The 13,775-nt window shown below is 43.6% G+C and overlaps 1 protein-coding gene across 2 annotated transcripts; it reads right to left on the bottom strand.

Annotated features, from left to right (window-relative positions):
- Positions 1 to 216: 216 nt before the first annotated feature.
- Positions 217 to 10,421, bottom strand: LOC134080749 (peroxisomal sarcosine oxidase-like). Of its 2 annotated transcripts, XM_062537339.1 has the most exons (8): positions 10,250 to 10,421; positions 9,195 to 9,343; positions 6,691 to 6,904; positions 6,138 to 6,320; positions 3,883 to 4,035; positions 1,519 to 1,668; positions 1,219 to 1,294; positions 217 to 594 (listed from the first exon to the last, which is right to left on the bottom strand). In XM_062537339.1, the coding sequence occupies exons 1-8, from the start codon at positions 10,358 to 10,360 to the stop codon at positions 464 to 466; spliced, it is 1,167 nt and encodes a 388-aa protein (XP_062393323.1). In that variant the 5' UTR covers positions 10,361 to 10,421; the 3' UTR covers positions 217 to 463. The 2 variants fall into 2 exon arrangements, with proteins under 2 accessions (XP_062393323.1, XP_062393324.1); XM_062537340.1 differs by lacking the exon at positions 10,250 to 10,421 and having other exon boundaries at positions 9,108 to 9,202.
- Positions 10,422 to 13,775: the final 3,354 nt, after the last annotated feature.

Here is a 13,775-nt window from a genome sequence, read left to right as displayed (position 1 = left end):
AAATACCCTAGTGATATCCCCACTGTATAGCGACCCACACACACACACACACACACCACCCCCCTCCAGGGAGCTGTCGGGGTGTGGAGACTGACTGTCGTCACGGTTCGCCTGACTGCCGATTAAGAGTCTCATGGAGCCGGAGAGGAACAGGGAGACATATTGTTCAGCTAATGGATGATCATTACGCAAGATGACACAGAAGAGAAGATGCCATTTAAATTAGCGCTTTTGTTTTGTAATAGTGTTTATTTACCAGAGTGTAGCAACACGTGACAGGGAGAGCTTGTTGTTTTTTATTCTTTTTTTTCTGCCTTCATGTAGAGAGTTTTTATTTATCTTTTTATTGCCACTGTGAATTCATGTTCTTGTCATTTCTGTCATGTCTAGTTATACATGTGATTTCTGAGTCTGTTGTGATATTTTCCAGTTACGTTGTGTGTGTGTGTGTGTGTGCACACGCTTATAGAGAAGACTTCATGGGGGTCTCAAAGCGTTGGATTTTGAAAGGTGAGAGGTCGTACGAGGGCACTTTCCCCAGGCTGAGTTCACACAGGATCTTCCCCACCACTGGACCAAACTTAAACCCATGACCTGCCAGAAAGGTATGAGAGGATAGTAGTTGTAGACACACTTACTGAACAACTGAACATTGGAACACTAACTCACTTTTACCAATACAACTGTGCCTCTTGCATATTTCAATCATGATTAAATGATCAAAGGATTGTCAATGCAATGCCTCCTTTTGCAATAAACAACAGTTCTCAATTGTATTCACATTTTTGTGAATAGGTATTATGATGAATGTTTCTGACTGATATTGATATGACGTGTGTTTACATTGGTACCACGATGTGCATTTACACTGGCGTATCACAAACAAACAGTTTATATTTACACACTAATGAATACATGATGAGGACATAAAGAGAAAGTGTGTGTTATCGCAATGCATCAGTCAAAACTCTGGCCACCCTTCAGAGTGAGTGAGACTTGAGAAGTGGCCTGGTGCTAGTGTAGTGGCTAAGGAGCTGGGCTAGCGTGCGGTAGCCTGCAATGTTGTGGGCTCAATTCCTGGCAAGGCACTTAACCCCTAGCTGTAACATAACATGACATAACATAACATGCTTTGAATAAAAGTGTTTGCTAAATGAATAAATGTAGATGTAGCCAGGCTAACATCCTGGGTCACTGGTTGCTCTTCCCCCCACTGACCTGAGAAGCCTGCTCCGATGATGATGTTTTTGTGTGTAGGATGCCGGTCGAGAACAAAGTGATGGTCTGGTGTCACCTGTGCATATCAATGAAATAAAATTCCAGTGGCTGGAGAAACTAAATCACCAGAACCTCACAGGTTCTATTGGGTTCTGAGAATATGGTGGATCAGGACAAAATTATGTTCTGGTCGGACTTAGATCTAATGAAACAAACTCATATCAGGTAGCAAGACAATCAGAATCACTTGAACCTCTGCGGTTCGGTTTGGCTCTAGATAGCGCTGGGACAGGTTCTAACCGTGTACATGCAGCTCTCCACCACCGCCGGTTCTGGCTCCAGGCTCGGCAGGTAGATCGATACGAAACGAGAGAGGATCCGGACATCTGTCTGGTCGGTCTGTCTGTCCCGACTGTCAGGTTCCGTCTCACTGCCCATGTGGTAGCAAATCTGAGGGGAACACATACGCACACACACACACAGATACCATGGTTTAGGTGAAACAAACATCCATATTAAGGTGAAGGTGTTATTCTTTAACCATGTTTTAAACCAAAGAAACGTACACAAACACTATCATATAAAATGAAATATATTTGGCAGAAGCTTTTACCTCAAGAGACACACAAAATAAAAAACAGCTCTCTGAAAGCCTCATAATCTTTTAAATCAATTATTAGATAGAAAATATATATGGAAGATATTTGCATAATGATGAATACTATTACAGTCCGGTCGAACTTTTTATTAATTTCTGATTGACAGATTTCTGTTTTTATTTTCTGAGAGACATTCCACAAGTCATCACAATCATCATGAGTCATCCCAGGGCGTAATCACTTAGCATAGCATTTTGCAATAAATGATCAAACATTCAAACATTCCATCCATTCAAAGCAAAAGACCAGCCATTTTGAAACATGAAGCAAATGAAGATTAGTGTTCAATTTAATATGAGTAAACATGTAAACAATTGAGTAGTCTATGTTGGCTCCACAGTTTCACCACTGTTAGAAAAGGCCTAACACGCTCATCAAAAACCCATTTCATTGTGTTTAGTTGGGATTGCGTTCATCAATCTGTTCCAATTTTTGTTGGATTGGAATTTATAAATAGCATTTTCCATTTCTGTTTTAAGTAGACCAGGAGTTAATGGATTCTGAGAGTGACTAGAGCAACCTAGAGATGATTAACTGGGGAAGGAATTGTGTCAGAAGACAAAAAAAGTCATCATCTAGAACTACGAGTACTTCCCTCCAGGCAGATGTCCCAAGCCAATCATCTATTTAAGTAATATGACAGGACTGTGGGAGTGGAGGTGGTAAAGAATATTGCCATGGCTGTACTTCAGCTGTAGGTGAGAAACCGAAGGCCATTACAGGCAATAGCCTTCACCAACACCATGACAACAAGTGTCATATCGCTTTTATTCCAGTTCCCTTACCAATTAATTTAGTTTTAAGATACAAAATGGTTACCTCCGCCAAGGAGGTTATGTTCTCATTGTGGACCGGCGTCTGTCTGTCTGTCTGTCTGTCTGTTAGCAAGATAACTCAAAAAGTGATGGATGGATTTTGATGACATTTTTAGGGAAGGTCAGAAATGACCCAAGGAAGAAACAATTACATTTTGGGAGTGATCCGTAACACCGTCAGAGCCGTTTATGTGTTTCGCTTAGTGGTGTAATGGCATGGTATGGCCACATGGTGGCGATCTGAATATAAGTGACAACCTAGGAAGAACAATCGGGCGGAGGTCTGCGCTCTCTGAGTGCTTTTCTATTTTTTTCTGTGTTTATTTTGATTTTTGTTCATTCATCCTCCACCCACAAAATCAGATCTGGCCCCAGCCTCGGCACCATTGGCTGGGGCACCTGCACCGTACGCCCACGACCTGGGTTTGATTCCTGCCCCGTGGTCCTTTCCAGATCCCACCCCTGCTCTCTCTCTCATTCGCTTCCTGCCACTCTTCACTGTCCTATCATTAAAGTCATAAAAAGCCCAAAATTATACTTGAAAAAATCTTACATTAGCACTTCCTTTGTCAAGAGATGCCACTTAAAAGTGAAGTTCAGTGGAAGGCTATGTACAGGGGTTCCCAAACGGTCTCCCAAAATCCACTAGGAGATGTAAAAATAAACTCGGCAAATGTAAAAATGAACTAAGCTCATCCTCTATCAGTTCATCCGTAAGAACTTTGTGATAGAGCATTACAGTGTGTGAAAATTGCATTCAGGGCTTTCTGCCTGATGGGAGCTGTCACTCCACTGCTTTTCCCAGTCATAGCCATGGCCCCATCTGAACACACTTGTGGCCAGGGGCGCTGCTACAACATTTGGGCCCAATGTCAGACAAAAACTGGTGTTCTTGGACAGTCTGCCCACAGAGGCCTAAGACTCAAATTCAGTATCTACAGTACAAGACTATTCTTGTCGTACAATATCTGCACATCACATCATTAAGCAAATCCAGCCCCTAACATTAACCTTAACCATGAAATGAAATGCCAACAGATAGTTTGACAAACAGATGTGTGGACTAAATGACTAACTAATAATTAGCCAATGTCCAGCCCATCAGTTAACTATTGTTTGTTGTTACTTGAATACGAGTGAATTGGGCAATTATAGCACAGGTGTAAAATGGAGGTGTGCTGGTCACTCACCTTGACCAGCCCTGGGTACTCGTTGGAGGGCAGACCGTAGATGTGGTACTCGGCGCCCTCTGAGGCGGTCTGGAGGAAGCAGGGGCAGTGGGCATCCACGCCATATGCGCCCGGAACCTTCTCCCGCCAGTAGCACACATTAATCTTCACCACCTGGACACACAGCCAGAAGCACAGGGCAAGGGCATACACACACACACACACACACACACACACTGCCGCACAGGCACAGACACACACACACACACACACATACAGAGACAAACACACACACACACACACACTCTCTCTCTCACACACACGCACACACACACACAGAGAGAAACACACATGAACAGGCATACCTCTCAACCATTCAGAAGGCACTCTTAGCATTGTCTAGGCCAGTGGTCGGCAATAGGCGGCCCGCGGGCCAGATGCGGCCCGCAAGCAAAAATATCTGGCCCGTGAGATCTTTTGAACCAGAGAATGAAAAAAAAAAAAAAACTTTTTAAAAATCGGACTGCCAGTCTCATGCTCTTTATTTTGAAACGTAACTTTCCAGAACAGAAGAATTTCAAGCAATCTAAATGCTTAGATATTTGTTTCATCTGAATACGAGTGAAGAAGCACGCAGCGAGGTGCAGCGTTAACGCACAACATGCAAAAACAAATGAAGTCAGTGGACAGCGTGGTTCTCAAATTCCAAGCTAGTCCCTAGAACACATGTTGTCATTCAAACAACGGACAGATAGGCTTATGGTGATAATTAAAACACGACTTCTTTTAAACAGGCCTGACATCAAACAGGCAATTTACGCACATAGAAGTGTGAAAAGTAAAACACGAGTTTCAAACATAGCGTGCGTGTTATTTAGGAACGCAACCTTAAATTAGCATGCTTAGTTTCGTGGTGCCGTCTTGTACTCTTTGCATGCAGAGACACCCTCGTTAGTTGTTACAGATCAGGTGGGCTTTGCATTAATACAATTAGGGAGGATGAATAGTTCTCTGCCCATTCATCATTAAATATCCTGTTTTCGCTGTTAACTTTTCTCTTCAGATTTGTTCATAGTGCCATTTTTTGACAGCTAACAGCAACGCGTGGAAATGTTTTTCTGGTGTTTTTTATTTTTATTTTTTAAAGACACAGGCATATAATAGCGCCCCCAATGACCAGTCGACAAATTTAACCTAGCCTACAGCCTGCTTGAATGTCTGCCCTGTCATTTCAAGAGCGCCTATAATTTTTACCTCCTCCGATATTAATTAATTAAATTAGCCATTGTTTTGGTTGTGAACTTGTGGCCCGCTATGTAATGGCTTGGAAAATATCTGGCCCGAGGCCAAACTTAATTGCCGACCCCTGGTCTAGGCAATCGTTCTAGGCCATAAGCCACTGTTCCATGCTTCATTGGTGATGAACAAATTCTAGCGGTTTTGTCAGTATGACCTTGCTTCATTCTTCTGTTCTCTAGCCAGAACAGAAAAGAAATAGAACTGGAAATGGAAAAATGAACAAATTACACTGCATACTGTATATACGAATCTCTCAGCTTTTTTTTTTTATAGTTTTTGCTTGAATAATCACACATTTTCTATATATAATCCTTTCAAACTTCCAAAGTCTTGAGGACGACTCATATCCTCAATCCCCCCCCACCCCCACAAACACACACACACTGGAAATGATCTGTTTGTGCTATCTGTCTAACAGTGCCGCATTTTATTGTATTCTAAAAATGCAGCTTAAACCTCTCCACTTTACTGTTTCACCTGCCTGTTTGCACAGAAAGGATCTGCACAAACCACCAATTACTATGCTCCTTCATTGACATGTTATTCCTGGTGGACCGCTGGTGTCCCCTTTCATCTTGTTGTGGATTTTGTTGGTTGTGGGCTCCAAAGAGTTGTGAATGTTATGAAATGTGACCTCAACTGCAACGCTGCACCGCTATGCTACCTCTGCACAGTCATGGACAGGTCATGGACAGGTCAGGAACCTTAATGGTGAATGATGAACGGCCTGGACTGGAGCCATGGCCTATTTACTTAGAGAGAGGCCAACAACCTCGCCATATCCCCATGTAACTACATAACAACAACGTTCTTATGCAATGTAGCCTACATTATCTGTAGGTTGTGGCATGTGTTTATTTTGTGCGTGTGTGTGTATGTGTGTATGTATAAGTATGTGAGTGTGTGTGTGTGTGTATGTATAAATGTGCGTGTATGTATAAGTGTGTGTGTGTGTTGCGTGGTCTAGTCTAGTGTACCGTCAGTGGGAGCTGCAGGCCCGTGTGAGCCAGCAGCGTGTTGGCCCAGGGCCCAGCCGTGATGATGAGACTCTTCGCACGGTACTCCCCTGATGCGGTCGTCACGGTTACCGTGGAGTCAGGCTGAATGTTTAACACCTTCTCTCCATCTTTTATCACCCCGCCCAGAGACTGGAAGTAGCTCTGGAAAATGCAAAGGTATTATGACTGAGACACAAAGAGAGAGACAACATGGGGAGAAAGAGAGGGAGAGAGAGAGGGGGGAGGAGGGAGAGAATGGGGAAGATAGAGACAAAGACTAGGATGAGGAGAAGAGAGAGAGAGAGAGACAAAAAGAAGAGATAAGAAGAGAATTGTAAAAAAGGATTACAGGTAGACTGTGTGAATGAGAGAGAGAATGAGACAGAAGAGAGAAAAGCAGGACGATGCCATACACATGTGTGCGTGTGTGTGTGTGTACAGTATATATGTGTGTGTGTCTGTGTGCTTGCGTGTGTGGTGTTTGTGTGTGTGCGTGTGTACAGTATGTGTGCGTGTGTGTGTGTGTGTGTACCTGCAGTGCCCTGAGAGCTCTGTCGGCGTACAGCACTCCGGCCGTGGTGTCGATGAGCGCCCCCTCTCCACTCCGCAGCACCATGTGGGGCAGCCGGCGCGCAAACTCCTCTGGCGTCAGCGTCTCCGTGGGGACCCGGTTCCTCCGCAGCGTGTCTCTGAAGAGCTGGAAGTCCAGCTCAGCCTCCGGACCCTTCACCAGGATCCCTGTACGCCTGGGGGGGGAGGGGGGCAACTTGTTAATGACCTAATGTGTGTGTATGTGTGTGTGCGTGCGTGTGTGTGTGTGTGTGCGTATAAGTGCATGTGGCTGTGTGTAAGAGTGTGTGTTTGTATTTGTGTGTATATCTAAGAATCAAAACAGGTCCTGATAGATTGTTGCTTTTGTGTGTGTGTACTGTATGTATGTGTGTGTGTGTGTGTGTGTGTGTGTGTCCTTGGGTGTATACTGTATGTCATTGCCCTGCTTTTCTCTCTCTCTGTCCATGCTCTGAGTATGGAATTCAGTGTACAGAGCATCCAGTACAGGCTGGATTACTGAGCATGTCTGCTTGTTCACTTTGATTTCTCCTTTTCTGTCTTCCCTGTCCACATTTGTGCTTTTCCTCCATTGATGAGGTCTCAATTCTTCATCACCTCAGGGATTCAGTGTTAAAACAAGGAAGTGATTAGGGCAGTCACTCAGACAGTGATGAGGGTCTAATTACCAAAACATTTGTTTGTAACCCATTGCTAAAGAGGAAGAGTGTGGTGATGTGTGTACTAATACAGAATACATGACCTGAGCAAGAGCAAGTACACATGCTGGCTCTGGAACACTTTAACAACACAACTACTTCATACTCTGTGGGGTTGATTACCGAGTTACAGTAACTCCATCAGGTAGGGATGTATATATAGTCTGTGTGTGTGTGTGTGTGTGTGTGTGTTCGCTGCATTCTCAGGGCTGGTGGGAGTGATGCATCTGCTGCGACCATCGCCCCGGACAGCATCATTCATCAGAGACCACCTCATATCCCTGCCGTGTAAATATGAATGACACAAACACGCGCACAAACACACACACACACACACACACACAAACAAACACACGCGCACACATACACACACATGCCTAAGCCACAGCCCTCGACACCAAAAGCTACATTAATCAGTGAATCCCTCTCACCCCCCGCAGTGTAAATGTGAACATCACACACACACACACACACACACACACACACACCTAAGCCATAGCCCTCGATCCTGACAGCTCCATTCATCAGGGACTTAACACACACACACACACACACACACTGGCTCTTGCCCCAGACCACTCCATTCATCAGCGACCCTCGTGTACCCTCCAGAGTAAATACGACCAGCGCCCCGCTGCAACCCTGAATGATGACACAAGTCCTGGAGAGCACACACACACACACACACACACACACACGTCCCCTGGGTGATGGTGTTATCAGCAGGAGTTTGTGATATATGGTCAGGATTTACAGTGCTCCCATCTCAATGACAAAAAAATTCAGCTGTTTCCTCCACACTCTCTATATACAAACACACAAACACACAAACACACACACACACACGCACACACACACACACACACACACACACACACATTTCTCATCACACAGGACCAAGGTCAGCCCTTGTCCACTTTGTCTCCTGGATGGCTCATTCATGGCATGGACACACAGACACACAAACATATACGCATACACACTCATATACACATACACACAGGCATACACATACACACTACAATTCAACTTATTCCTGTTCAGTCTGCTTAGTCATATAAACACACACATACACACACACACACACACACACACACACACACACACACACACACACATAAACAAACGTGTGGGTTCAGACCAGTTTAGACAAGACAGTATTTGTCCTGCTGGCCTCCACAAACTCACACACACACACACACACACACACACACACACACAGACTATACACATACACACACACACGCAGATTATTCTATGCGGGATGAGACCGTCAGCATGCACAGGTAATGTAGTAAAGTGTCCGAGCAGATGGAGAGACTCGAGAAATGCAAAGTTGAAGGAATACTTCTTTTTTATTATAAGCTACTGGTAGGTTTAGGCATGAGACATAATAAACAAAAGAAAAACACTGATCAAAATGAAAAACAAACATGGGGCAATGCCCACTCTAGCTAGGCCCTTCACGTACACAATGAATGAAACAATGCATCCTCTCACGACAGAGGCCTTTTTCAATGAAGCACTCAATACCATTATATCCTATTGGCGCCAACCAAACACAACACACACACACACACACACACACACACACACACACATACACCTACAGTATAACACACACACACACACACACACACACAGGGCCAGATCAGGGCCGCATCTCAGCGTGTGTCCTCACCTCAAGAGTGTGGTGTTGGTCTCCCTCAAATAAGGTCTACAGTACATCAGGGCCAGATCAGGGCCGCATCTCAGCGTGTGTCCTCACCTGAAGAGCGTGGTGTTGGTCTCCCTCTCCAGCTGGGCCCAGAGCTGGTAGCACTCCTCCAGCATGTGCGTGTAGAAGTCCTGCTCGTACACCTTCCTGATGATCCGCGTCTGGCCATGGGAGCTGCCCCGCGAGTGGGGCAACAGGAACTGCACAACACCACACACACACAGCCACAGAGGAGAACAGACTTTCATTAACATTTATTGAAAAAACATTAAAAACTACAACAAATTTAAAAAACCCTATAAAATCAGCCAGCTACAAGTCAATTATCTACGGCTGCTCCACCCAGACAACCCTCTCAGAAACGGAGCCAAAGGGTGTGGATTAAACACATGTTGGAGCTCTAGTCTAGAAACAGGAGCAGTTTAGCACAAGACCCCAAAACCCTTTTTTGTCCTATTTCTGCAATATTTCTGTCAAAAAATGCAAAATGTGTATTATTTTGCGAATTGCGATGTCAAAAATGCATCATCAAAAAATCACTGCAATTTTAACCACAATGTCTTAGAATCCACATCACTTTTGAACACTTTTCAACTCTCGTAAGGTCCTGGAGGGACTGCTAAACAGATGTTTGGGGGGAACTACACAACAAAGAGAACCATAAATACTGTAAATAAGTATAAATATGCCAACTCCAATCATATATAACATAACCCTAACGTGACATTTTACAGACCCTTGTCCTCACACACCCTCAGGCACCACATGAGAAGCAAATGGCATTTATCAAGGATTGTTTTCTCTCCCAGTTGTGACATCTTCTCTCTGAGCTACAAATAGATTTTCATTTGTATGCCTTTATCTCGCCTGTTCCAGTACGTTTACAGGTCTATACGACCTGGGTAACACTAGACCGCTGAATGATTCCCTCTAATTAAGGCATCAAACTAATTCTTAAAACACTACACTAAAGGATTTTTCATATTCTTGCAATAAATGAATGAATGAAATGAATGAAAAAAAATGATAAATAAACCAAATCTAAATAAAGCATATTGTTGTTTCTCATAGGGTCCAGCAGTAGACCGGCAGACATAACGGCTGACCTGTTCCAGCAGAAGTGTTCTCTGGTTGTTTTTGGCCAGCTGGTAGGCTGTGAAGCAGCCTTGGACTCCGGCTCCGATTACGATGCAGTCATACTCCCTGTGCTGCGACATGCTGGGCTGCTCAGGTGGACTGGACTGCACTGCCAGGGCTCTCTGCACTGAACTGAGCCTGGCTGATGCTCTCAAGTAGACTTTGGGGACTACTGTATGTGTGAATAAACCACACACACACACACACACACACACACACACACACACACACTGCTCTGGCCAAAGTTCCCAGGAGGACAAGAGTACCTGCACTGTTTAGTTAAGCAGAGCTATTTCAAAACAGCTGTTTGGTGTGTTCTCAGATAGCCAGTGGATCTGTTATGTGACCCAGATCTGATCTGAAGTCACATTCAAGTGTAGTTTTTAAAGAGAATGATCAGATTATCAATCATCCACATACTGTATGTGGGTGTAGAACTACAAACTTTCACCAATTCTGGGTTTCATTGTGTAGCATCCAAATGTGTTACCGTCCATTGACTGTATCAACGATCAATTCAACATAATTATGAAGGATAATATATGGAGGTATATTCATATTTAGGGATGGTTTTCTTTCACAGTGATGTTTCATATACAGACAGAATGCATTAATACTCTTCTAGACAGTATAGGACCTGCTGGTACACAGTGCTGAAAACATGCCTATATCATGACAGGTGGAAGAGGCTCCATCATGTAAAATAAATCCTGGTTTTAGTGAAGGGGTAATGAAGAGTATAGCCGTTAGGTCACACTTCAGTGTGTGTGTGTGTATGAATTCTGCTTTTAGTGAAGGGGTAATGAAGAGTATAGCTGTTAGGCTAATGTGCCTCCATCAGACTAACTGAAGAATGAGGACTCCTATAACTGGCTTTCAGTAGGTAATAGACCATCAGGCTTCAGTGTGTGTGTGTGTGTGTGTGTGTGTGTGTGTGTGTGTGTGTGTGTGTGTGTGTGTCTTCTGCATGTTGCAGTGTTTGCAAGAGCCTGTGCACTGATTGAGATACTGTAATACTCTGATTCAAATCCCACAAGTGTTGAATACAAGGTGCAGGAGAGTGCTGGCAACACTGCCTTTGTTTCAGAGGTTAGAATAGAACAGCTTCTATGGGCTCTGCTGCATCAGGAGAGATGAAGGGCCCTCTGCCTTCATCCATTCTCTTATCTGTCACCTCCTTGATTGGCTCCACACAGATACACATACACACACAAACACACACACACATTTGCTCCACACAGATGCACACACATACATGCTTTCGCTCCACATGGATACACACCCACACACGTCTGAAGTGTGATACAATACAGTACATATGTGACATGCCTGAGAGGTGTCATAGCACAGGGGCTTTTTTCCCAATAACGTTCACTCTTAGCGAGTTACCAAGACTCCAAAGGTAGGCCTATATCTTACCAAAGTTGTTTACCTTTATACCGGTAGTCGTGGTTCCCGAACTGTTCTTTAGGAGTCGTCTTACAAAAAGCTCCTTATGTCCTAAGGCCTATGTTCTGATTAGTCTAACATAGGCTACTGTACTGTATGTGTGATGGTTGCAATAGCGACCACACAGAAGACACTCCCTTTCTCACTAATTTTTTTTATAATGGTTTCTTTATCGTATCCATACTCATAGCCTACTTCCTTAGACATTTCTTCCGATGTCACACTTAGCCTACATGCATGCATCACATTCACACAAAATTTCATCGCAGCCAAAAATAATTAATGTCACATTAGTACCGCTACTTGTTGCTTCAAGAGGAAAAATATGGTTTATTTATCTATGACATACTGTATATTTGAGAGTGAATGTCTCTCTACTGATTGAATCTATGAAAATGAGGGTGGCTAATAAGTGTTTTTTTTATGACATAATCAATAAACTATAACATATATTGTAATGATTTAAACATTTTGAAAGCCTTTAAAGCCATCAGCCTATGTAAAGGAGAGTTGGCAGCCGAGTCATGTTAGTCAGAAGGTTAAAGGCCTGTTTACTCCTGGAACTACTGTATAACTATAACTACAACAAAAAAAGTGCCCACACTGCCCAACTCTAAGGAAAGTCTCTTCTCGTGTTGAAGAATGTGATTTCTAAAATTATTTTATTGCGTATGGCTTCATATCTCCAAATTCATAATAATCAGCATCACATAGAAACCAAACACACACACACACACACACACACACACACGCACACACGCACACACACACACAGCTTCAGCCTGAGAAAAAAGATCCCATCTGATGCTGAGCTGTGTGAATCAGAACCAGGAAGGGGCCAATGGCACGCGCCACGTGGATGAGTCAGACTGCTGCTCCAGCTCATTTAAGAGCAGTCAGTCAGTCATTCAGTCAGTCAGCCCATCTCTGCCTGAACAGCAGGCCAACGGCTCCAGTGCTAGTGGAGGAGTGCAGGGATGGGGCCACTTGGCAGGGGAGTGGAGTCTGATTGATCTTTCAGCAGGGGACTTCTGAAAAGTCCAATAAAAGAACACACTCATCAACAATGTAACATTCTGAAACTCCACATTAAACTTGATGGACTCAGATAGTCTATTTCTATCATTCTGCTGGTGTGATAGCAACGTTGTGTGTGTGTCTGTGTGTGTCTGTGCGCCTGTGTGTGCCTGTATGTGTGTCTATTTCTCTATCGCTCTGTGTGTGTGTGTGTGTGTGTGTGTGTGTGTGTGTGTGTGTGTGTGTGTGTGTGTGTGTGTGTGTCACAGCTGGAATAGTCAGAGGTGCCAGAGGTACAGGATGAGTAACTGTGTCTAGCTGAGTTTTTGAATAAAAGTCTGAGTTGAAATGCTTGAAATGCACCAGAACTCTTCAAGGTGGAATACTGTAGGAAACGGATTTGATAGATAGGGCTGAATTAACTCATCACTCACATACAGAATAATATACGGCTGATGAAAATGGAAAACATGCTCATTCTCATTGCACACCATATAATGCCTAAGCATTTGTTAGCAAAGCCTATATACATAGCCTATATACTGTATACTGTATATGTATGTTCTGTTTTAAATGTTCCAAATGTAAAGCACTTATTAATATTATTATTATATTATTATTATTTTCTGTATTATGTATTTCCATTCTGTTGCCCAGCTGACCTCAACCAAAACCCCTCTCTTGATTAGGGAAGTGTTTATCTTTACAGGTAATTTCCCCGCTCGCATTTCTTTTGAACTACTGTAGGTCTCTGTGAATTTGCTTAAAATATGCTAACGATCCAGCGCAGACCAGACCCAGGGGCGATGAACTCACGCTTACAGGCTGAAGGTACGGCTGTTGTAGAGAGAGAGAGAGAGAGAGAGAGAGAGAGAGAGAGAGAGAGAGAGAGAAGGGGAAAGAAAGAGAAAGAAAGAGACCCAAAACAATGTCATAACACGTTAATGTAATCAGAGACCAACACACATGCCACCCAAGTGGCCTACATTTATCACAAGGAACAATGTCCTCACACACCAAGATTCAATC

Source organism: Sardina pilchardus, chromosome 5 (genome assembly GCF_963854185.1).
Source record: "Sardina pilchardus chromosome 5, fSarPil1.1, whole genome shotgun sequence".
Lineage (NCBI taxonomy): Eukaryota > Metazoa > Chordata > Actinopteri > Clupeiformes > Clupeidae > Sardina > Sardina pilchardus.
This window is presented reverse-complemented; position numbering and strand designations above follow the sequence as displayed.

What these genes read in the sequence shown, in the direction of transcription:
- LOC134080749 (XM_062537339.1), bottom strand. Translation starts at nt 10,360, where the DNA reads ATGTCGCAGCACAGGGAGTATGACTGCATCGTAATCGGAGCCGGAGTC. An exon ending in GAGCTCTCAGGGCACTGCAG is followed by an intron (nt 6,321 to 6,690) that starts GTACACACACAC and finishes TGCATTTTCCAG; the next exon opens with AGCTACTTCCAGTCTCTGGG. An exon ending in CATCGGAGCAGGCTTCTCAG is followed by an intron (nt 595 to 1,218) that starts GTCAGTGGGGGG and finishes CCTTTCTGGCAG; the next exon opens with GTCATGGGTTTAAGTTTGGT.